Source organism: Danio rerio, chromosome 1, assembly GCF_052040795.2.
Source record: "Danio rerio strain M-AB ecotype USA chromosome 1, GRCz13ab, whole genome shotgun sequence".
Taxonomy (NCBI): domain Eukaryota; kingdom Metazoa; phylum Chordata; class Actinopteri; order Cypriniformes; family Danionidae; genus Danio; species Danio rerio.
The window spans coordinates 46278669-46305649 of NC_141021.1; the positions used below are offsets into that span (position 1 = coordinate 46278669).

Genomic DNA, 26981 nt, shown 5'->3' on the forward strand with positions numbered 1-26981 from the left:
TTTGAGAACTAGACCAAAAAAGTTATTTGCACTTTTGTCTATGGTTTTTAAACAAAACCGCAACTATTTTATTTATGTTTATTTCTGATTGCTGACAAAAATAGTTTTTATTTCTTGTATTTGTTTTTATACTTTGTTTCAGCTGATGTTAAACACTGTGGTTTATTAATAAATAATATTTTGAAAGGGAAAATGATGGTGTGGTATTGATTTAGTATCTGTATCGTGATATTTAACTTATGTTTCATATGGAAATCAAAATTTTGGTATCGTGCAACACTAGAATGCTATACAATATTATATTTGTTCATATACATTAGATTAGTCGGTACTGAAGATAAAGCTTATCTAACAAAAAAACTTACGATAATGCTTCAAAAACTAGTACACCCAAAATTATATGTTATAGAAAAATATTAAATACAAATTTTAAAAAGAGGAAAAAAAAATGTAGTTGAAATTTTGTAGGTTGTAAATTTTTATTTTAATAAATATATATTTGTTGAATAAATCTGTCTTATTTAAATGAACCAAAATATATTGCCTATATTCAGTGAAAAAATGATAAAAAATATTCATTTTCAAAATGTAGTGTGCTCAGTTATGCAAGCACTACAACTTTGAAGCAAGTATTATTTTTCAATATTTTTGCTTCTCTTGAATTTTTTTTTTATTATTCGTATTTAATATTTTTCTATAACATATAGATTTGTGTGTACTAGTTTTTGGACAGTTATCGTAAGTTATTTTGTTAGATAAGCTCCAGTTTTGGCTTCTGAACTAACTAATCTAATTTATATATGCACAGATATAATATTGTAGAGCTTCCTATTAAAATATTAATTTAAAAGAAAAATTTGTGAAGGGTGTACTTATATATGCTGAGCACTGTATGTTTGCAACCATAAAATAATGTTGCAGTTGATTTAAAACATAGCCTAAAAATAACCTTTACAGAACATGTCCCTTTTATCTTATTGTTGTAGCAGCAATAAAACAACATTACCAGAACATTTCAAAATAGTTATTTAAAAACAAAACAATGCAGGACATTATGGCAGCATGACATCATGGCCTGCTAATACAGAGTAATTGATTTATTCTATAATTTTCCTTTTAATTTTTTTAATGGCTAAAGTGCAAAAAGAAAAGCACTGATTATTTTTGGTATAACCCAGAAGTTGCTGCAGACTTTTATTATGCTAACTTTTCCAAATGAAATGGAGTATTGAGTAGGGACTGGGTTTCATGTTTGTGTTCCTCCTCTCATCTTTTACTTGTGGCAAACTAAATGTTGAATGGGCGTGGCTAAGCACATTTTGGCCAAGCCCTCAAACTGATGTCATCAGAGAAGGCCTGCCATTTCAGAGCAGAAGAAAATGATTAGGTTTTGATTAACGAAAACAAAAAGAATTGTTCACATTAAGACTACCATTTTGCATGTGCAAAATTTCCTGCAGACTTCAATGAAATATATAATTCATGCTAGGCATGTTGAAGAGTACGGGAAAAACGTGGATAATTAGAGGATCATGTGATCAAAATAATTACCAGATTACACCTTGTAGAGCTCCGATTTAAGCAAGCTGTAAATGGAGCCTTTGAGCTTTCAATTAAAAAAATTACACAACAAATTATACTTGTGAATGTGGATTTGATTGCACTGTGTGATGTCCATGAATAGAATGAATGCATATCTGCACCTGCAAAAGACGCCCCTGAAGGTGCTGTAAATAAGTGAGAGCTCCCTGACCCGCAGCCATTGTGTTCGCTTCAAATCATGCGAGTGGGAATCACTGTCTGAGACACTTTTCAGGAAAGAAAACTGAAGTACAAAGCATATCAGCTTACATGAATAACTTTTTTAATCAAGCTTAACTGAATCTTACAAACACATATCTATATGCACAGATTCAAAGAATTTGTGTGCATACTGGTCTTTAGAACAAACAAAAGTATCTCTTCAATGCAATGTTTTAAATTTCAGAATAATAAATTATATTATTATTAATAATAATATTATTATTTTTTGGCTTAAATTCAGATATAATCTGTCCACAAACTGTAAAAAGGACAAAATGATGATTATTATAACAAAACAACAACAACAATAACATAATCAACTAAATTAATTAAGAGACAGAAGTTTATGACAAAATATTTGTTTAACTTTTAGTTAATAAAGATTTGAATTAATTTATTACTTTTAAGATGATTAATAGATTACCATAAAACATTATATTAAATATTTCATTATTTTTTAAAAATGTTGTCATTTGAAAAAAAAAACAGTGAGGGATGCGATGAACCATTTAATAATAATAATAATAATAATAATAATAATAATAATAATAATACTTTTATGAAACATGGGACAAGAAAGCTAAAAACCCTGTTGAAAAAAAACAGCATATGTATGTTTAGGTGTGTTTAGGGTATGTTTTAATGTTGATTGGGTTCTTGCTGGTTTATATTGGCTCATTGTTGGTTCTTTGCTGCCAATATGCTGCTCATGACCAGCAAAGGACCAGCAAGATCAAGCATCAAAACATGCATACGACCATATACTGTTTAAGTAGGGAAATACATGATATTTGTACAAAAATAAATAAATAAATAAATAAATAAAAAATAAATAAATAAATGTTTTTTAATGTTGGCTATATATTTTTCTTTGATGATTGAACTACATTTTACAGTCAACTAAATGTTCTTGCATAAAATTATTAACATTTACAGACAAACAAGAGAAAAGTTCAAGCCTTCTCTGAACGCTTTCCTGCAGTGAATGAATGAAACTGCGTGAATGAGAACACGACACTCATTGAGATCTGCTGTTGAGCTCCACGTATACTCTACCTGTCGACTGCGATTGCGCTCATGGAGTAAATGCTGGCAAACACGGAGGTGACGGGGAAAAAGTTGTGAAATTTGCAGTAGGCTTCTCCGAAATACCAATCTCCGTGTGTGGCGTAAACGAAATTGATCAAAGTGTTGAAGGCGGCCATGGAGGCGTCCGAAAACGCCAGGTTGAGCAGAAAGTAGTTGGTGACGGTTCGCATCCGCTTATGAGCCAGAATGATCCACATGACGATCAGATTCCCGAACACCGCGATCGCCAGGATGGAGCTGTACGCCACCGACCACAGCGCCACGCGCCACGGCGGCTGCACGAACTGGTTCGTAAAGTTCCCCGTTAGGTTAGATCCGTTCTGTGACTGTGCCATGCCAGAAATGTCCAGAAATATTTAGATATAAATTACTTCAAGTGCACTGGTTACCGTGCGCGGGGCGCACTGCTCCAAACGCGCGCGACTAAGTCCTCTGCTCAAGCGGAAAACGGCAACATGTCACTTAAAAAGCGATCGATTTGGTGCGAATAGACGGCAAATTCTCTACTCTTGTGTATCGATAAGTAAATCTCTTATGAGTTGTTATAGACGCGCGATTGTCTCTTGACTCCTGTTGAACGCGTGCAGGCTCGAGCGCAACAGTGTAGTCTGATGCACTGCCATGCGCTCTGTGTGACAACTGGACTAACAAGTGCTACTGGGAGAGAAAGTGATCGATTTATTCACGGTGTAGAGTTAAAGTACAGACAATGACAAATTGCACTCGATCCCGAATTGAATCAATGACTGAAATACATTTACGAAACAGGCCAATGGCCAGTGGCTTAAGGGAAAAAAGGTCAGATTGCTGTGTCCTAGAAACACATTTTATTGTATTAAGTTAATTATGGATGTTTTATCAATGATTAAAAGATCATTAAATGGATAGTTCACCCAAAAATGAAAATATGTTATAGGTTACTCACTCTACTTCTTTCCAAACCTGCTTGATTTTCTTTCTTCTGTTAAACACAAATGAAGATATTTGGAAGAAAGCTGGAAGCCTATAAGCATTGACTAAAACAGTATTTGTTTTTCCAACTATGGTATTCAATGGTTACAGGATTTCAGCTATCTTCAAAATATCTTATCTCATAAAGGATTTTAACCACTTGAGGCTGAGTAAATGAGTAAATTGTCATTTTTTGGATGAACAATCCCCTTAAATATCAAAACATCCTTTTTAAGTGCAAGGTAAAGATATTAGGTATGAATTGCTTTGGAAGCACCAAACAGCAATGTCTATTAGATCAGGTCACTGTGGTGTTGTTAATTTCATGCTTCTCATATATGTAACACACAATTGCATTCTGTATTCTATATTAAACTAGTCAATTTGAACCAACTCATTAGTGGAGCATCCATCTTCATGGCAGCTATATTATAAATGTATTTATTTCAGGGAGCTGCATGAATTCTGTGTGCAATTTTTATTTGCACATATTGCAATCATGGGAAAAATCTAAAACATGTCTATTGGGTAATGAGACTGATTTACAGACGAGCTGTATAGTGGAAACACTGGTAGAGTGAAATACATGTATGTTGTTTCTTCACATGAAACATTCAAGATAAATAAAAACGATTAATAACAATAACAAGTTGGAAGCAAAACCATGTTCCCGCAATCATGCAGAATTAACTTTGTGAAGGTCTGTCAATCTCATGGCACGTGAGATGTGTTCAACAGTCTCTTAAAGAGATTGAATGCCATTATCGCAACCTTGGACATTTGTTACACAGCAGATGTTCAGAATAATGAAACAAATCTGGCAGAGATGCACATTCATTATCCTTACGTTTTCTCTAACCATCATATTCATTCATTTAACTGCCAAAGAAGCTTATTATTATGTTTTACAGTCAAATGAACAATTTCACTTGAAAATGGCAGTACTTCATGCATAATATTAAAATGAAATCATAATTAATTTTAGCTATAAAACCATGTATTAGATTTAAAAAATTTCTTACAAGTAAATGTCATAAACGGCAAGTAACACATTAATTTTTTTTAAAATGTTCATGGTAAAAAATGCTAGCTTGCACACAATCGGTTTGTGTTGGGACAACATAAAGAAATTAAGTTAACTTACTGTTTTTTACAGATTTAAGTGGAGTGAAGATAAACCAATTGTGCTGTTTCAGCTCATTTTAAATAAGCTATTTAAACAAACAGCAAACATATTTTATATGTTGCTGGTTCTTGCTGGTCTTTTGCTGGTCCTGAGCAGCATATATGCTGGATAGAACCAGCAAAGAGCCATTAAAAACCAGCAAGAACTAAACCAGCATCAAAACATACCTAAACATACATGCTGTTTTTTATAGGCTTTGTAGCTTTCTTGCCCTAATCTTTTAGAAAATTATTATTATAATAATAATTATTATTATTATCGTTGTTGTTGTTGTTGTTAATAATAATAATAATAATAATAATAATAATAACAACAATATGATTATTTTTTATTTTGTCACGAAAACAAATATTTATTTATTTATTTATTTTAAGTAATTTAAACAAACAGCAAACATATTTTTATATAAACAGTGTTTTCTTTGTAATATGTTTTTGCATCCTAAAATGTTTCAAATAAAACATTACAATAAAAATAACTAGGGCTGCACAGTATATAATTTTAGCATTTCAATAGTCACATCGTAAAGATATGCACTGTTGTGTCTGATTTATGGTTGAGCAGAAGCTAAAGAATTATATTTAATAACTGTATTTATACCAAATGTATGTGATTTATGTTCAAATCTGTTTTTCTCACTTACAATTTTTGTCTTGTTTTAGTCCAAGTATCTAAAATTCGGACTAATTTCAAAGCGAAATCAATCTTCTAAGAATAACACTATTTTTTCTTGCCCCATAATCTTTTTATATTTGGACTAGAAACTAGACAAAACAAAGTAAGAAAAGCGTTTTTTGCATTGTGACTATTTAATTTATGTACCTGAATACTGTTAAACTCCCCAGAAAAACCGTCAAATAGTGCTATTCGCTTTGTTTTAAATGCAATAAAATACAAGGTACATTTTTCATTGTGTGTGGGAGGAGGTACAAACATTTGAGGTGGAGGTGACTCAATATATTTCACAATTTATTTCCATTCCAATTCCTTTATGTCCTGAATTATGTATATTGAAAATGTATGAAAACAGTTGTGCTTTGTAAAAGAGGGAAACTTGATTGATTTATGTTTAATACAAGCAAGGCGTTGTATTGCTTTATGTTGGAAAAATGTTAATCCCCCTCCATTGGACTTACATATAATTAGGAAAAAAATCCTTTGAATTTTGTGATATCTGGGAGGCGTTTTTAAACTTTTTGAAAAATAGAGATACTGAAAAAGATTTGGAAGTCTGAGGATGTGGAATATTAATTCGTGCTTGATTGGATTTTTATTTTAATTAATTAATTTATTTTGGTATTATTATTATTTATATTTTCCCTAAACTTGCCTGGGGTAGAGTTTGGGTATTGGGGTTTGAATGATTGTTTAACCTTGAAAAAACTCAATAAAGACATGTTATATAAATAGTGCTGTTCAAACTATACTGTGAATATTTATCACAGAAAAAAAAAAATTGCAATATCAGAGTTTTCCCGATATTGTAAAGCTCTAAAAATAACAAAAAGAATATTGTGAAAGGGTAACATGCACTATATTAAAAAAGATGAATGATTAAACAACCATATATTTGTTTGCATTGTTAACAATTACAGTAACTCACTGTCAGCAGTTCACCAGTAACTTATGGTAAATCAATTACAGCTAAAATATTACAGTAACTCACTGTCAGCAGTTCACCAGTAACTTACGGTAAATCAATTACAGCAAAAATATTACAGTAACTCACTGTCAGCAGTTCACCAGTAACTTACGGTAAATCAATTACAGCAAAACTACTACAGTAACTCACTGTCAGCAGTTCACCAGTAACTTACGGTAAATCAATTACAGCAAAAATATTACAGTAACTCACTGTCAGCAGTTCACCAGTAACTTACGGTAAATCAATTACAGCAAAAATACTACAGTAACTCACTGTCAGCAGTTCACCAGTAACTTATGGTAAATCAATTACAGCAAAAATATTACAGTAACTCACTGTCAGCAGTTCACCATTAACTTAAGGTAAATCAATTACAGCAAAAATATTACAGTAACTCACTGTCAGCAGCAGTTCACCAGTAACTTACGGTAAATCAATTACAGCAAAAATATTACAGTAACTCACTGTCAGCAGCAGTTCACCAGTAACTTACGGTAAATCAATTACAGCAAAAATATTACAGTAACTCACTGTCAGCAGTTCACCAGTAACTTATGGTAAATCAATTGCAGCAAAAACATTGTAGTTACATTTATAGCACCTTTTTTCTTGCTGTATATGTATCTAGAGTTTTGTATAAACTCAAGATTTCTGCTTGTTTGAACTTTCTAAAAATGAGCTGAAGCAACAATTCTTGAGATTTTTATGGGAAAACTTAATTGTTTCATGTTCAATCTATATATGTTTGTACTTAATATCTACTTAACATTTAAACTATTTGTGTTGGGCCACATGAATTAATATTGTGGAACCTTGTGTAATTTACAATGAGTCTTTATGGTAAAATATACCAAGTGAAGTTTATTTATAAACTAATTTCAAGAGAATCACGTGCTTATGATTGCTTGCAGCTGGTCCTGCATTATTCAATTTATGATTCAACAATTAGACCATTCCTAAGCCACTATAATGACCCTAAGTTCCATTTAAGAGCCATCTTCATTTTGAAGAATCTTCCCTTCCACCCCTACTTCTCCTTTCCTAGATGGGCGGCATAGTGGCGCAGTGGTTAGCACTGTTGTCTCACAGCAAGAACGTCACTAGTTCTGGTCTTTACCAAGCCAGCCGACGTTTCTGTGCAGAGTTTACATGTTCTTCCTGTGCTCACGTGGGTTTCCCCTGGGTTCCCTAGTTTCTTGCCACCATCTAAAAACATGCAACTTAAGTTAACTGACTAATCCAAATTGGCACCATAGACATGCAAGTAAGTAGTTATCTCTTAAGAGCAATCATAATCTGTTTATTAGCTACTACAGCAGGAGTACCTGAGCTCAAACTCCCCTCTCGGCTTGCAAACGGGAGGGAGCCCCGGGCTCAAGGATCTTATAAGCTGCCAAACAAGCTTTATAATCAATCATCAGCTAAGTGTGAACTCTTGAAAGACTATATAATACACAAGATGTGTCACTGGTATAGTTATGAATAAGAAAAAGTATCATAGTCAATATGGCAAATGATGCCCTGCCTACTACAGGAGCCAATCATCGATCACTATAGACTGACTTTTCTCTGGGGGACCAGACATGTGCTTTTACAACCGTTACAAACACACTGGAATGTCAGCGAATATACTTGCTTCACAGACATAAGAAATATATCCACATAAAGCTTAAAATCTGTACTTTTAAATGAACCAATACACTTAAAAACAAACATTTTTGGATTTTGTAATCTGTATAAAACAAATGCGAGGGACAGTCCATCCTGTCAAACGCACATCACATGGCAGTAATTGCACGAGGACCAACAAACAAAGAGTGGCTGTCATTTCTGGAGGAGATTCACCATCAAGACCAAGTTAGGAATTACTTTGGAAGACCAGCGTACTTGGACAAAAGATAATCCAGAGGATGATAATGTCTAGAACGCCCTAAATGAGGTCGGTGTCGTGATCTTGTTCCTTTCGAGTGCGAGCAAAATGAAAATATGTTGATTTTGTTTGATTCAAAAGTTTAGAAAAAAATTTATGAGACAGATGGTGTTTAATTTTATTGGTGATTTCAAATAGGTTATGTATGTATATAAGCTTGCAAACAGTTTTGCAGGCAGAATGCCCATGAGGCATTTCAGAGATGGCCACCAAGTGGAATGACTTGTCTTTAAGGGACTTTGAATTAACATTAGGTTTCACAATGAGACTTTTAAATACAGTAACATACTGTATAGCTGTCCTACAGGAAAATACAGTTCATATTACAGTTAAATACTGTGTAATTTACAAAAACTGTTAACGGTGTGTTTGTGTGATCACGTTAAAATCATGTGAAATATGTGAATTTGAAACATTTTTCAAAAAATTAATAATTCACAAGAGGGTTCCAGAACCAAAACACACTGGTGATTTTATCATGTGATGCTTATGTTGCTTTTTTCTGAAAGTGAAAGCTTTTAAATAAAAAATAAAAAATCTTAACAAAATAAAAGTATGCAAGCTTTGCAAAACAAGCATTAACAGCATGAGATTTATGCTAATAATAAATGTCCCTCTCAACTAAAGAATAATTTGGACATCGTAAAATCAAATGTCAAAGGGTGGCATTAAACAGTGTGACTGTTGGGTTTGCAAACATCTGAGTCAAGAGACTTTTATTGCTTTGCCAACATGTGGTTTTGCCTTTCTAAAATATAGATTAATCATTGTTTGAATATTTCATTCATAAATGTACAAAGACAGATACTAGTGGCTTCCTGGAAAAGATAGCATGTGGTCTATACTAAAATCCTTTTTTTTTTACCCCAACCCAGTTTGAAAGCATGATGAATGATGAGAAGTATAAATTTAATTGAGCGTTTGTTCATGTAGCATCATTCTTCCAGGCAAACAAAATTCAGGAAATAGTGCTGATAAGGGTTTCTTTAAACGTTAAAGCTTGAACTTTTTCACCACTGACAGAGCTTATCACATTCTGCCAAATGTTGAGCTCGGTGGTTCATTAGATCTCTTTCTGCTTGAGGTGATAGAGAAAACCAGCTGTGTGGCTCTGGAAGACTATTGATAGATACACGGAGTACAAGGTCAGGGTTTACTCTCCGAGCCTTAATAAAAGATAAGCACAGACCGCCAGATCATCCATTCCACCAGAAGCGTCGGAAAAGACAACCCAAATGTCATTCTTTCAATGTGAGTGGATGAGACAGTATGAGAATGATTAAATTAATAAGCAGCCATTTATGAGCTATATATCTGTCATGAAGTGCTTCTTAAAAGGACACCCAAAAGTGAAAATGATCATTTATTTTTCTTGTTTAAACATTTTAAGGGTTTCTTTCCTCTGTTGAACTCAAAGATATATATTTTTTAAAGAATGCTAGTTGCATCGACTTCCCTTACAAGCGAAAAAAAATCTATGGAAGTCAATGGGTGCCAGCATGCACTAATATTTTTCAAAATATCTTCAGTAACACTATAATAACTACACATTATGAATCATTAATTAAGCACGATCAAATAGTTAATTCACTATTTGTTGGTAAGACGTTGGTAAGAATTTTATAACTACAGCTACAAATACTGTTTTCATGCTTTGTTAACAATTAATTTTTCATTGCTAGATTAAGCATTGCATTATTTACAAAACATTTATTTAGGAATAGTTGGCGTCTTTTTAAAGATCAATCTGAGTAAGTAAATGATTAATAAACAATTTAAATTAACATTTATATATGTATTAGTATTCAGGTATAAAATAAGTTACTTTTTATGCTAATAAATGCATGCTCAGTTTTGTGACCTAATCTGAAGTGAGGACTATTTATGCGCTGTAAACTGCTACTAAGATCTGTTAATGTAGAGTTAATGCTAAAAAATAAAGAATTAACTATGTCCAAATGCTTAAAAAGTGCTTCATAGTGTGTAGTTATTATAAAGTGTTACCGAAGATGTTTAGAAAAATGCTGGTGCTTGCTGGCACCCTTCCATAGAATGTTTTTTATAGCTATTATAAAGCATTACCCATCTGGATAAATTATCTCTTGAACACAAAGGAACACAAATTCAAGCTAGGTTGGGGCCTAACAATATTTAATCACTAACAAATGAAAAGTGATGCTCATGAAAATGGACAGTGAATTGTCAAGTTCCTCAGGTGCAGCAAGCAAAGCGTTCAGGTTTTGTGCAGAAAAATCATGCCTCACTCACATAGAGAAAAAACGGTAGGGGACAGATCACTTTTGCTGATAATTAAAGATACAAGGAAGTCATAGATTAATTACACATAAGCATTTCCTTTCCAAAAGTACCTGCCCAGTGAAGTCAATTATTAAATCGTGCAAGAAAAAAAAGAAAAAAAAAAAACTGAGAAGACTCAAAATGGCACACATTGCAAATGGATTAGAGTAATACAATTATCTTTATGCAATTTATATACATTTTCATTATTATTCATATTTATTCATATATTTATTAGGTAAGACTCTATTTTGATTGTCCTTATTGCACATTTTGTTGACTACAAGCTGCATTGCACCTACATACCAATTACTTCTCATTTGAGAATTAGTAGACTGTCTGCTTAATATCTGTTGATATGCTCCTTCAACAGACATTTAACCAACTATAAGAAACTCTGCAAGTACATAGCAACTTACACTAACTACCCCAACCCTAACCAAACAGTCTACTTATAATCTAATGAGAATTAGTTGGCATTTAGATACATTTTAACTGAAATTCAACAAAATGCGTTAAAGGGACCATCAAAATGAAGTGATACAATTGATTATTTATTGTTTAATATGTTTATTATAAATTAATTTTTATTATAAATTATTTCCAACCCAGGCTCATTCTGAAAACGTAGTCCTGCAGACATTTCTGGAGACCGCGAATTGCGTAGACAGAGATACGTATGGCTGAAATTCTTTTTTTTTACCGCTACGGGCCGGTATGACACCTTTTCTTTTGGTGCTCACCGGCTGACCGCTTACCTCCGCGTGGATGGCTTTCCCGCCACAACCAGTTTGTCTAGTTAGCTCGGCGGACTTGAGACGCAGAGAAGGAGTTGACTACGATGACGATTGGGCTCGAGTGGGGGGAAGAGTGGTTCCAGAAATCAGGTATCAAAAACAGAATCCAAAAAATAAAACGAACGAGTGAACAACAGGGTCAGAATATGGTAAAATCCGAAAATGTGGTAAAAAAAAAAAATCAGACGAGGGCTTTTCTTTTTTCTGGACAGCTTTATTCTAAACCTTCGGTTGGGTTTAGTAAAATTAGATGGTATCAGAGAAAGAGGAGGGTGGGTCTGTCGATTGCCCGATTGTTCAGTCAATCATTCAGTCGGTCGACAGCAGCCTCTGGTGGGTTTACGCAGATTCGCGAAAACAAAAACTGCAAAAATACATACCTCCCAGGGCGTATTTTGTCTCCAGAAACATCCACAGGACCAAGTTTTCAGAACGAGGCTGGGTTGAGTATTTCTGAGTAGTAAACTTTTCTCAGATATTTTCACTGTAAATGATTTATAACAAAAAATATAATTAAAAATGATTAATTAATTAACTCTGCAACTCTCACATGGTCGCCCACTGAAGCTAAGCAAAACTGCACCCGGTCAGTACCTGGATGGGAGACTACATGGGAAAGCTAGGTTGCTGCCGGAAGTGGTGTTAGTAAGGACAGCAGGGGGTGCACAACATGTGGTCTGAGTGGGTACTAACGCCCCAGTATAGTGAAGGGGACTCTATACTGCTCACTGAGTGCCGTTTTTCAGATGAGACGTTTAACCAAGGTCCCAACTCTCTGTGGTCATTAAAAATAGCAGAATGTCTTTCGATAAAGAGTAGGGCTTTAACGCCAACATCCTGGCCAAATTTACCTACTGGCCTCTGTCCATCATGGCCTCCTGACCATCCCTATATCATAATTGACTTCATCACTCTGTCTTCTCTCCCCCAATCAGCTGGTGTGTGGTCTAGAGCAATATGGCTGCCGTCACGTCAGCCAGGTGGATGCTGCACACTGGTGGTGGATGAGGAGATTCCATGGATTTTTGGTCAAAATAAAAAAAAGCTTGGTTGAATATAAGTAACTTTAATCAGAATTTGCCAAGGGTATGAATAATTTCAGGCTTGACTGTATAAAAACTACATGCAGTAATAAAAAACTGGTTTCAGTATCAGCTTCACATGATGTCCAGATGATGTCCATCTGTAACACCACAATAGTTGAAAGTTAAAATGCATAGAAGCATGAGCATGTCAGTCAAGCCTTGAAAAATTGAAGCTGAAGGTTGCCAGTCACGGCTTGCGGAGTGACCTCAGCATCGATCCACATCACATAATGTCTTCACTGCTCTAATGACGGCAAAGGTTTCCTCCAAAAAGTCTCACCTCCTTTCAATTATCACATCAACATGTCACATTGGTAAATGCCAGAAGGAAATAAACAGCGAGCCTCATGGGCTTCACCTGCCACCATCTCTGACATGGCCTCGGGTCAGTCAGAAACACAACCAATATACACAAACAATCCCATGAGCTCCCTGTGCCAGACACTGCAGATAAAACACCTGATGAATACACCTAATATTCGAACCAAAACAAAGCAGAGCCTGAAATTGATTCGTCAGATGTGATGAGCATTCAGCATATCCAACCAAAAGAGAAAAATAGCTTAGTGTTATAATGACAGCTTTCAGCTCGGAAAATCTTTTTCCACAGTTGGCTGGGAAATGGCATAAGTGAATGTAATTGTTGCGCATCTAAGGCGTGATAAAGAAAATAGAATCGACTAAACCTGCCTGCTTTCTTTCAGAAATCTATTGAAAAGAGGAAAATTGGGATGGTGCCTTACTGTAAGAACTGATTCTATGCTATTTCAATTCTGACTGCCATCATAGCAAACGCAAAGCTATAATTTTTAAAAAGCATATATATATATATATATATATATATATATATATATATATATATATATATATATATATATATATATATATATATATATATATATAGCAAGTAAATATAAAATCTGGAATTGGGATTGGTGATATCTTATTGTTTGAATTATACTGATAAAAATTCTTTCCACGAAACAAAATGTGACTTATTTCAATAATAACGATAAAATCTGTAATCAGTCTTTGTAGTTATTATTACAATAGTACATGTGTGATAGATTTACAGAGATTTACCGTCATATCTTCCTCTAAATTCCTTTCATAACATTAGAGTGTTTGAAATCACTCATTTTTGTGGCCAGACATGGTTTAATATCACAGAATGAAGAAGAAATATGCAATTTTATAGTATTCAATACAGTGATAAAGGCTTGGTCAATTAGCATTACATTATAAATATAGTCTATGCTTATAAAACACCCAGGATGACTCGAAGAATGCAAATAATCCATATATTGGCATGTGTGTTTGTTTATTCTCTTCAAGTTTGAAGAGTCTAAAGGCAATCTGATGATGCAGGACTTTAGCATTGCTTAAAGGTATAGTAATGAAATGTATCCATTTCTATCATCTTTATTCTCTTTGTTGTCCAACAATGACACAGTTATGTACACTAGATATCGCATACAGGCCCTGAGCATGCACCAATATCGCCACCATATTGGTACAGGGCTCCGAGGACAAAATTCATTCAATCGAAAGTTCATCAAACCAAAATCAAAACCAAAGCCAATCTGATGATGCCAGACACTTGCATTGTATGCGGGTGTAGTAATGAAATGAATCAGTTTATATGATCTTTATTCTCGTTGTTGTTCACACTGACATAGATATGTACACTTAATATCACATATGGGCCCTGAACATGCGCCAATGCTGCCGCCATATTGGTACAGAGCTCCCAGGATAAAAATCATTCAACCACACTTAAGCTGCGTTCGAAACCGCCTACTGCTCCGTAGGTACTGCATTTAAATTCAAAAGTACTACTCGGCCATGTTGTTATCATCTTGTGACCTATCTGTGTCAGTTGCGTCGCTTCACTCTCATTCATGAATTCTCTCGTGGGGCATCATGGGATACTGCAGCATGCCTGGGATACGCATTTCAGAATCTCGCTGGAAGTAGTAAGTCATCTGGGTACTTCTCACATACTGATTTTCCAATTCTATGAATTTGGACATACTACTCGGCTTGCATTTTGTGTTTAGCGTATACTGTATAGTATGGAAGTATGCGATTTTGGACGCAGCCAATCTGAAGATGCCAAACTTTTGTGTTGTGTGCGGGTGTAGTAATGACATTTTAGTTTTATTTGTTGTCCTACATCAACATAGACATGTACACTAGATATCGCATACGAGCCCTGAGCATGTGTCAATTCCACCACCATATTGGTACAGGGCTCCCAGAAATAAAAATCCTTCAATTGAAAGTTCATCAAACCAAATTTCAAGACCAAAGCCAATCTGAAGGTGCCAGCGTACAGGTGTAGCAACAAAATGTGTCTGTTTCTATCATCTTTATTCTCGTTGTCCTGCAATGATAGCTGACTGTAGGTTAGTTTTTTTTTCAATAACGTATATGTGGAGTTTATGTGTAAGGGGGCCCTCTGGCGTTAAGTATGAATAAAACAGAAATAACATTTTAATGTATGCTTGAGGCTTTGAACTCCTGTCCAGCAAACATGATCTGCTTGTGTGTTTTATGTGAACCTTAAAAGCTTGACCAGCTGCTTCAGTGTGTTTGATTTTGTTTGAGCTCTGCAGGATAGTAGACATCCCAGAGCAGGGTTGAAGTTTTTTGTTGTTGTTGTAAAATATTAACATTAAAAATATAAAAATGTATATTTTCTCTAAAAACACATGACTTTTTTATCTTCCAGTGCATACATATGAATTATCATTAATAACATTGTCATTAAAATAAATACCAAAAAGATTGTGATAGGGTTTTAAGTCCATATCTCATCTCATCTTTAATCTGGGTTTGTTAAAAATAGACAACACTGTAATAAACCCAAGTCTTTTTTTAACCTCACCGACAATCATATAAATCTGTCACTTTTCTATTTACAACCTGTCAATGTTCATTTAACATCTCAAATCACGGGTCTTTTGGACATTATTGACTCCTCTACAATGAAAAACAGTGACTTGTCAACTAATGAGGTGTTTAACACACTCCTTTGAGTGTTACACAGCACTTGCTGCCCCCAGGGTACCAAAACATGTGTAGTATTTCTGAATATCTAACATATTGATCAAAAGGTGACAACCTTGAATACATTTCCTTTTTAAACATAGTACACAGAATAGTAAGTGAGCAAATCAAGGTTTTCTGAGCTTCAAAAATATAATATTACAATATCAGCCTTGATTTTGTGACATGGGAATAAACCGACTGATCAGACACTTGGGTTTCTGACACCAGTTGGGTTCCTTGTTAAGCTTTCCTATCAATCATGTTTGACTGACAAAGACTGAACAATATAAATCAGCATTTTGGTTTCCATTGTCTGTTTCTTCCTCCTGAAACATCCTCCAAAGTGACCTTAGCTTTGAATGTTATCTCAAGGTTGAAAATATTTTAACAACCTTAGTTTCCCTCAGAATCTAGCGAGCCACTGTCATGTAAATAAACACCTGCTACAACATGCCATTCAAACCTGTCAAACCCCAGTATGATGCACCTGCTTATATATGACCTGCTGTTCCCATGAACAGGCTGACAAGTTATAATTCATCAGGTGCTTTTCTACCATCCCCGCATGTAATTATTCTGCTATGCTAATCACATATTTCATTTTTCTTTTTGGCTGTTAGAGTGCGCTTTTATTTGGCAGGTTTGGTTCAGTTAAAAGGTTTATATGACGCATTTTCACCTTAGCGTGTTATTTAGGTGTGTATGTACAGTTGAGGGAAAAATTATTAGCTTTCCTGGGGAATTTTTTGGTTTTTTTTTCAAATATTTGTCAAGGAAAATTTTTACTGAATTTCCTATAATGTTTTTTCCTCTGGAGAAAAGGCCTCATTTCTTTTAGTTTGGCTAGAACAAAATCAGTTAAAAAACTAATTGGCTATAGAACAAACCACTGTTGTGGGAGTAGCCTTCACCTGCTGCGTCTCACACAGATGAACAACACAGTGACAGAAAAGAATGAAGCAGATCTCCCTTACTACAGTGAGAACTTTCCCAATGGCTATTTGACAGATTTTTGTGGAGTTAATTCAAGCCTTTCTGCAATGATGAGCGCACAATGTCGTTACAAAGTTCACACACATACAATTAGCTTTGCACTGTTTTTGCAAGGCACATCTGACAGGATACACATTATTATAGACTGCTGTAAGGATATCCCTTATTTATTCATTCATTTTCTTTTCGGCTTAGTCCTACATTCAGACATGTTGTTTATGTTCACACAGCTACATTACACATCAACCAAAGTTGAAAATGTGATATTGCATTGGACCACCCTTTTAAGACACAAAATCTACACTAAATCAATGTAATTAAACAAGTGTGTCCTGATTCGGCTATTTTAGTTGCTTCTACAAATTCTTTATGTAACTCCACATAGTAAACTTTCCTCTCAAGCACTGAGTGACAACCATGAAATCTCTGCGATGCCAATGTCACTTGCATTTAGTTGAGCGTTTCTGAGAAGATGCATCTGAAGTTCTGGCAATGTGTTCTGCTGAGGCCTTTGTGCCTTGGGGTCGTCATGGAAATGAAGGATGAGCGAAACGTCGGAGAGAAAGACAGATGCACAGTTATACAGTCACTTACTGTACATGAAGCACCTCAGGGCTGGTATTTTCTCTTTGTTTCTTAGTCATACCTTTGTTTTGTCATTTATTTTGAAAGCATTGGAATGTGACAAAGTGGAGCTCAGAACTTTAGTTTTACAGGCTATATTTTCCACTTGGTTTCAACTAAAAATCGCCCGGCCCTGTCTGATGCGCATCTTTTCTTATCACTGTCGGCTTAAATAAGATAAACACACTTCCCGTTCTAAGACATCACTTTGAAAAGTATTCAATCTTGCGAATCAAACAGGATTTGAGAAGTCATGAGCAGTCCTTTCCTGTTTCCCTTTTCGATTATATTCTTTTTAAGGTAAATCTGGCATGATAAGAAATGTGCCACCTTTACTAAATGAACCTGTGGGATCTCGCTGCATAAATCATAGACTGCGGCATTCAGATTTGTTGATGGGAAATGAAACATCCTGTTTTGTGACTCCATCTGTGACCCATATCTGATGATTTTTTTTTGCCTTAGCTCTTGAAGTTGGTCTTGGACTGAGCAATAGCCTGATTGTGAACGTGCCATTTCTGCTTCCTTACCCACTGTAAAAAAACAAATTGAGACGCCATTCAGAGTGTCTAAAATCCTACTTATATGCCTCCATGCCTCCTGAACAGAAGAAAATGAAATTCTAAAGAGCAAATATAACCACATGTTTATTATTTTCTCCTTTTTCTTTTTCATTTATTAGTTGTTTATTTTGAGTTTTTAAAAGAAAATACATATGTAACTTACATAATCTCTCATACAGAAGGAGACTTACAGATCTTGCATATACTTTGTATTTTTTTTCCTTTAACAACAACTATAAACAGTAAAAAATGTGGAGCTATAAATTTTTTTTTTTTTTTACTTTATTTGTATACATTAAAACATTTTACAGAACAGAACATTCAGTGACAGCAGCGATTATTAACAAAAAAATAAATAAAATAAAAAAAGTTTCAAAGGAGATAGAAATACTATGTCCTATTCAGGTACAACGTAACAGGTGCCCATCTTTGTTTAAAAATATCCAGTTTTAGTTGAAGTTAAGCAGTTATATACTCCATTCTATATATACAATCAAGTTTTTCTATCCACTGTACTATTGTTGGAGGGTGTGGCTTCATCCAATTTATTGTTATGGTCTTTCTTGCACTTAGTAAAAGTATATGTAGTATATATCTCTGGTTTTTATTATATATATCCTGGGGTATCCCTTCAAGCAAGAAAAACAGGGGAGTAAAAGGTAGATCTACCTGCATAATTTTCATTATCTCAATCTTTACCCCTTGCCAAAATGCAAGTATCTTCGGACATTCCCAAAATATATGTGCGTGATTACCCACATTGCCGCAACCCCTCCAGCATTCCTCTGACTGTGGACGGTTAGTATATTTGGAGACCATCAATGGTGTTCTAAAGGCTATAAATCTTTTAAAAGATTTTCTTTAAAGAAGATACATGTTTAGACACATAATATTACATTTAAATGTTTCAATTAAAGAACAATTTTACATATTGGTGTTAAATACTCAATCCATTTACTCCAAATTAGAAAAAAAAAAGTTATATATATATATATATATATATATATATATATATATAGTATTAGTTTGTGTTCTTAATTAAAAAGATTTTTCCATGACATATTTTACATTTTAGGACAAATAACTACTGGAAAACAAATAACTTGACTTCTAATTGATCATTTGGTATCTGAAGTGGCTTGTGAAAGTCAAAGGCCTCTAGATTACACTTATTTTACCAAACAAAATTCATGATTATGCCTTGATTTTTAATTATTTAATTAGGACAGAAAGGTCTGACTTTGCTAACTCACAAATAATGTACAGTATAGAATATGAAGTCATGATGCAGTGGAAAAATAATTAATGTTAGTGTATGACTCCCATGAGCTTGAAGGACTGCATCCATACATCTCTGCAGTGACTCAAATACCTTTCAGTCATCTGGAATGGCAAAAAAAAGCATTCTTGCAGGACTCCCTGAGTTCATCAAGATTCTTTCAATGCCTCTTTCATCTTACCCCAGACTTGCTCAATAATGTTTATGGCTGGTGACTGGGCTGGCCATTCCTGGGGCACCTTGAACTTTTTTGCTTTCAGCAACTTAATGTGGAGGCTGAAGTATGAGGAGCACTATCCTGCTGAAGAGTTTGTCCTCTCCTGTGATTTGTAATGTAGTGGGCAGCACAAATGCCTTGATACCTCAGGCTGTTGATGTTGACATCCACTCTGCAGATCTCTTGCATGCCCCCATACAGAATGTAACCCCATACCATGATTTTTCCTTCACCAAACTTAACTGATTTCTGTGAGAATCTTGTGTGCATGTGGGTTCTTGTAGGTCTTCTGCAGTATTTGTGATGATTGTGATGCAGTTCAACAGATGATTCATCGGAAATATCTACCTTCTGCCACTTTTACAAATGATCAAGTTATTATTTGTTGCTCTTACAACTGGGATCGACTTTTGTCAGGTAGTGTATATTATTAATATTTGTTTTGTCACTAAACGTACTCTGCTCTCTCGATTGCCTAAGAAAAAAAAATGCTCCTTAAGTATACAAATAAAGATAAAGATTGAGATTGATAAAAAAAGAAAAAAAGGTTTGCAGTATTAAACTTGATAACAGTTGTGTTTGTTTTCACCCGTTCCTGACCTTGATAGACTGAACAGAAGGAATGAAGAGGGGAAGATTTCTAAAGCATTGAAGATGGCTATTATCACATTGATGAGCAGCCGCTAAATCCTCCTCATCACCTGCACATTCGAGAAACTCAACAGGAGGTCAATGCTTCATCTGCATTGCATACAAAGAAAAACACTCTTATACTCTTTTCAGCGTCAAATGTTCCTCGGCTTCCTTTCTGTTCAGATCTAAACCTTTCAAGAGGCTCATTGGTCTGGCAAGGTCATGGCATTCTGACCGATGGTGATTGCGTCACAGACTCTGGGAAGAGACTCAAGAAATGACAGTGATGCAAATGTCACTGAGCCCCGATAAGAAGGTAAGAGGGCTGGTGCTTAATTTAGCATACCGCGATAATAGCAATGCTGGAGTTCGACAACAAGAGCGGCTCGGCTGCTGAATAGGCTAATTAAAATTACATCATGGGTTTTCTTATCATGCTTATGGAGCTGCCACATGATTGGGCATCGAGGGAGATTCACAATTGCAGGCAATTATAAAAATTAAGATGAGATCGCACAGCACACCATGTTGTTTATTAAGAGAAATCAGTGAAAAAGAGCTTAGGTGGTGCAGGAACGCATCAGACAAACAGCTTCTTGATTTTCAATTATCAGACATGATAAAATGAGATCTAAAACAATAGAACGAAATTACTGGTAAGCATTTTTTTCATTCGTATAGAGGTTTAAATCAGCAGTTTCAGTATCTCAGATATCACATTTCAATGTCTACATATATTCTGGATAGGAACCTATTTGACAATCACTTGTGATCAAGTAGAGGAAATGTTTCTTACGCAAAAGTGGCCAATTTGTGGCACAAAATGGCCCCAAAGTCCAATTGCACCACCACACAGCACTAGTTTTAGCTGCAATCATGGCCTTTGTTAAAAGCTGTAAAATTGCTGCCACACAGTTTTCATTTACAAACAGTAATGCAATGGATTGTAATGCAAAGTTTCAAGCGCCAGCAGGATCTAGACTTGCAGAGTAGCTGTAGTAGAAATTATAGCTTGGAATAGGCAAGATTGAGGACACTTAACTGTCTTATCTTCTAAAACAAACAACTTCTAAATATGTTGTTCTGTAGTTTATATATATATATATATATATATATATATATATATATATATATATATCGCATGTCTTTGGACTGTGGGGGAAACCGGAGCACCCAAAGTAAACCCACGCGAACAAAGGGAGAACATGCAAACTCCACACAGAAATGCCAACTGACCCAGCAGAGGCTCAAAATAGTGACCTTCTTGTTTTGAGGCGATTGTGCTACCCACTGCGCCACCGTGCTGCCCTAAGTTACAGTGAGTTATCAAAATCTTGATAATCAATCACGGTTTTAATGATAATGACAGTTTGAAATGGTAATTGGTACTACCTGACAGAAAATTTATCATCGTTTACATTGAAACCGCTAATCATGACAGCACTAAACACGAGCCCTAAGGTTTTTATTATATTGAATTTATTGAATCACCAAGACTTGTGCTTTTAGCTAAATATATTCTGTAATTATTTACTGAAGAAAAACAGCCACCTACACCTTAGATAGAGGGTGAAAAAATAAACAGCAATGTTTGGTTGAACTATCCTTTTAAGTTATAGTAAAAACTCAGTTCTTAGATTACAAAGCATTAAAAGCAACATCAATGCAAGAAAACTCTCTTTTTTAAGAGCATAATAATCTGAATAATTTATTCATTCTTCTATCAACATGCAACGTATGACTGTTTACAGTTTCCACATTTCAAAAATGCTCACATTTGTTGAAAACAAAAACACAGAAATTTTGTTTGTAGCTATTCAAAGCAAGATTTGTCTTTGCAGTGCTTGCTGTTTAATATTTAAAGCCCTTTTGCATTTCTGAAACAACAACGCCTGTCAAGATTTGCAGAATGTTTTCAAGATGAAAATGGGACAGAAACTTATGAAGGATCTGATTTTAAGTTATAGTTACTATTAGCCTATGTTATATTATTTCATATTGCTTATTTTTTTAATTAAAAACTTTAAGTTAGTATGGTACATATGCACGCCCACCGACAACTGTATTAGGTATACCTTACTAGTACCAGGTTGGACCCCCTTTTTGCCTTCAGAACTGCCTTAATCCTTTGTGCCATATAACAAGGTAAATAACAAGGTTCTGGAAATATGACAGAGATTTTGGTCCTTACTGACATGATAGCATCATGCAGTTGCTGCAGATTTGTCGGCTGTACATCCATGATGTAAATCTCACGTTCCACCACATCCCAAAGGTGCTCTATTGGATTGAAATCTGATGACTGTGGAGGTCATTTGAGTACACTAAACTAATTGTCATGTTCAAGAAACCAAACTGGCATCAACAAGGCATTTGCTCCCACAGAACTGATATTTTCTCTTTTTTAGACCATTCTCTGTAAACCCTAGAGATGGTTGTGCGTGAAAATCCCAGTACATCAGCAGTTTCTGAAATACTCAGACCAGCCCGTCTGGCACCATAAACCATGCCACGTTCAAAGTCACTTAAATCACTTTTCTTTCGCATTCTGATGCTCAGTTTAAACTGCAGCAGATCGTCCTGACCATGTCTACATGCCTAAATGCACTGAGTTGCTGCCATGTGATTGGCTTATTAGAATTTTACATTAACAAGCAGTTGGACAGGTATACGTAATAATGTGGCTGGTGAGTGTAGACTCCATTGTTGGGTGTAATTAAGTAACTAGTTACTGTACTTAGATTACTTTTCAGCTGAAAGAGTAAGGGATTACTTTTTATTTTCAGGTAATTAAATTACAGTTACTTATAATGTACTTGTTTAAGTATTGTTCATAAATTCAACAGTTCTGGATCAATCAATTAAGAGAAGCGAAGTAATTAATTTATCAATTAGATTAAACACGCTTGAGAAACTATGAAGAGAAAGTCAGATGTCAAAACATGGTTGGTATTCAATATTTTGTCATTTCTTTAAAATGTTTTGTGTTTTGATACATATGATGTTTATAATTCTTAAAGTGTTACATTTTTAATAAAGCTAAAATGTCCTGTTTGGCTCAGATTTAAAGAATGAAATGAGTTCAGTCGGAGTTCAGTTTACTATGTGGCATTGAGATTTAAATATAGATTATTACATAAAAATTTATATGCATTGAGTAACTGTGTTACTTTTAATTATACAGTAATTCAAAATGTAATTTAAATACTATTTTAATGATGCAATTAGTAATTACTTTTTTAAAGTAACCCAACACTGATAGGCCCAATTTAAATGACTTTATATATGCATTATTTTCCCATTTTACAGTAAATAACAAACCACTTTCTGCTAAATGTTTTAAATGACAGAAATATCTATATTTATTCAAAGATCTATTACAGTTGTTCAATAAACCTTTATATGCAAACATTCAAAAGTCAATGTCAATCAATTTCTGAGCAAAAATGTAGTACATTAGATTTTATATTACATACTGTGTTTATAGTACATACTGTGTGAATATTACTTTTATTTTAAAGTAAAAAAAAAACATTTGTCATATTGCCATACTTGTACGCATCCTTCTACACCGGTGGGCCATTTTTAATGACCTCTTCTAGTCCTCTAGAAACCCAGAGGCAATCCCTGAGTGCTATTGTCATAGGATGTCACTTTTCCAATAGGTCAGCATTCTTCCCTGCCAGAGCTGCTCTGGTCTACTGCAAATGCTATTATCATGAAGTAAATTGTTTAGGAGAAACAATGGCACAGCGGCTAACTGGTCAGTTACACACGCTAATAGAATTGGACAGGTAAGTGTTGAAACATTTCTAAGAAACGAGAAGCATGAGGATCCAGATTGTATGACCAAAATATACAGCCAAACCAAAATATATTTTTACTAGTGGGTGCAGGTCAGTATTTAAGTGAGAATTGCAAAAAAAGGAACTGAGACACATTATAGTCATGAAATTCAGGTTTGATTAACCTGACACAGTGATGTCCTAATGAGGTAACACTGTGTCTTAACAACATGCAAGACTACAAGACATTTGGTTGTCCGCACTCCACACCATGCAGACCCAACAGGACAGAAATATTTAAATGACAAAGACATTCAGAGGTGCAGAATATGGTAACAGTTAAATTTAAGGTGATCTTACACATTTTCCGAGCATTTACTACAATAACTACACTAAATTATGCACAATAACATGTAACTAACCCTAAACCACTTTCTAACCCCAACCATCTGGTAATGTAATTAATGTACTATATCTAAAATACTGTACATGAAATCAATTTATATTAGTCGTTGTTAAATGAATAATTACACTCAAACTACGTCACCCAGAATATTTTCACAACAAAATAGACTCTAATTAATAAGCATTAAAGCTCAATAGGATTAATCAAAGTACATGCTGAGTGACTGATGTTGTTGGTTTGAGTCACAGTTGTAAAGTTGCTTAATATTTAAACCATTTTGCTTGTCATTTCAATTTTAGGATCCAAGGTAAACTGCTGGCATTTTCAGTATGGCAATAAATGTCACATAAAATGGTGTTCGAAGTCACCCTTGTAACATTTAAAACTGAATATTACACAGATGTAATGTATAAAATGTTTAAACAGGCAAATAAACAGGGATGGCTTAGTAGAAACTGACAGTTTGACAGTGTCGAGATCCCAAAGCGCAAGTGATTCGAAACACTGCAACGAAGCATGATCGGAAACACCCAGGTCATGTGACTAAGGTGATTCAAAACACCCAAGTCACGTGACTAAAGTGTTTAGAAACACCAGGGGCCTCATGTATCAACGCTGCGTACGCACAAAAACTTTGCGTACGCCAGGTTTCACGCTCAGAATCGCTCACGTTTGGATTTACTAACAGTGAACTGAACGTGGGAATGTGCGCAGCTTCACGGCAGCTTTCTGGCTGGCGTACGCACATTTTTTGTGCGTGTCTGTTTTATTTCCATTGGCGACTCCTAGAGGCAGTTGCATTAATTCCTCACTACAAAGTGTCTGAGCCTTGCAATGGCAGCTGTATGAGATGGGTTCATCTAGTAGGTATGTAAGGTTTCCATACCATACAGTTGAGCAGCTAAACATTAAAGCACAATTTGCAACAGTCGCCTGTTTTCCCAATGTAATCTGAGCAATCTACCGCACGCACATTGCTATAAAGACACTATCTGAAGATGAATTTGCATGAGTGAATCAGAAACATTTCCATTCAATAAATGTGCAAATAAAATATGATGCACAAACTTATTGATGATTCCTACTTGTCTTTCTCGTGATAAATAGTGGACAAAATCTGATATGTAGCGGGGAAAAAAAGAAGAAAAGAGTTCATCAGACGCTGGATTCGAGCCAAGTTTATGCTCAATCGTGTCATTACATGATCACATGCGTCTTACGAGGTGCGCCACTGAGACTGCTAAGGGTACCGCAACATTTTACAGATATAAACCACACTATTTCTTTTTTTAATGCACTCAGTGCGATGTTCAGACCCAACTGTGTTAACCGCATCAGCTAAACTCTCCCACTCTATTTTTTTCTTTTGTTGTTAATTCCGGAGAACAAACTTGCAAATAACTCTGATTTTCTCCGGTCTACCTCCGAAAGCAGCACCTCCAATTCACATTCTGTTCAAAGTTTCTCTTTTTGCTTGATTTTGACATTGCTTTTTCGTTGGGTTTTGCCATTAACATAGTCATTAGCATATTCATTCGGGGGAGGAGGCAGGGAGGGGTTTTGTGCTCGTGCATGTTGCGCTCAGTTTCACGTTCATTCGGATGTACAAAAGAATATGCGTGAGATTCGGCGTACGCAGTGTTTCATACATATGAATTGTTTTACAGCTTTACAGCTTCGTGCGTACGCAATGTTTTAGTAAGATTTCCACGCAAGTCTTCGTACACGAGGCCCCAGGTGAGGTGACTAAAGCGATTCAAAGCATCTGTCGTTTCAGAAGCGTTTCGAGACCTGGCAAATCTGCTTTTTACCGGGTCGGGAAAAAAAGTCTCTATGTCAAATAGCCTAGTGGACTTTGCGTGTGCACAGAGTAACTACTGCAAATGGCCCAAATTTAAATCCCAACTTTTAAAAATAGTCTAAAATTATGACTTGATGTATTTTATTAATGTTACCATTTTATGACCAAAAAAAGACATATTTATTCACAAAGTGTTAATTCAGATGTCAGACCGGATGTTAGAACAAAACACGTTACAAGAACAGAGCATTAAAAACTAGCATCTATAGCTCAATCACCCTGAATTCAAACCTATTACCTCTGCATAATAGTCTGGAAATCTCACCAATTACCTAAATCACTTAAAACCTCAATTACACTGTGGGATATTATACCTCAAATCTGTTTCTTTACTGAAGCTGTTCCAGAGCAACACATAAAAATTGACCGCTTGGTGTTATTGTAGAGACAGGTTTTGAAACGTTTCTCATATCTTCGACTGTTTCATGAAGCCTCGCTTTGCCCATCACTACATAAAAGTAAAAACTCCACGATAGGAGAAAACAAATAACAAGACAGTAAACAACAGGGGAAAACCAAGGTCTTACAAGCTGCAGATTAGGAGGACTAGGGAACGCAAGACAGCTCATACTGTTCGAGTTCAGACTCAAAAACTGAGTGAGATACAAAGAAACAATCACAACTGAAATGCCTTGGCTGGAACAAGTCACAGGTGATCAGAATTAGGTAAACAAGAACACATGAGGAACAACTAAGGATGAGGGGGAACACGGGGACCTCCAGCGGCATGAAGACAAAGTACAGGATGGTGACAGGTTAGTGTATGCTCAATTCAGCCAATT

At 35.1% G+C, this 26981-nt stretch overlaps 1 protein-coding gene across 3 annotated transcripts in view; it reads right to left on the reverse strand.

The window, feature by feature from the left end:
• The window catches only part of tacr3a (tachykinin receptor 3a), a 97372-nt gene that overhangs the window by 64191 nt on the left and 6200 nt on the right, over positions 1-26981 (reverse strand). The window contains exon 1 of one of the 3 annotated variants that reach the window (XM_087235702.1): positions 2860-3510. The exons of 1 other annotated variant lie outside the window; for it this stretch is intronic. In XM_087235702.1, the coding sequence (XP_087091828.1) occupies positions 2860-3227 (368 nt within the window). In that variant the 5' untranslated portion in view covers positions 3228-3510. 3 annotated transcript variants of the gene reach the window in all.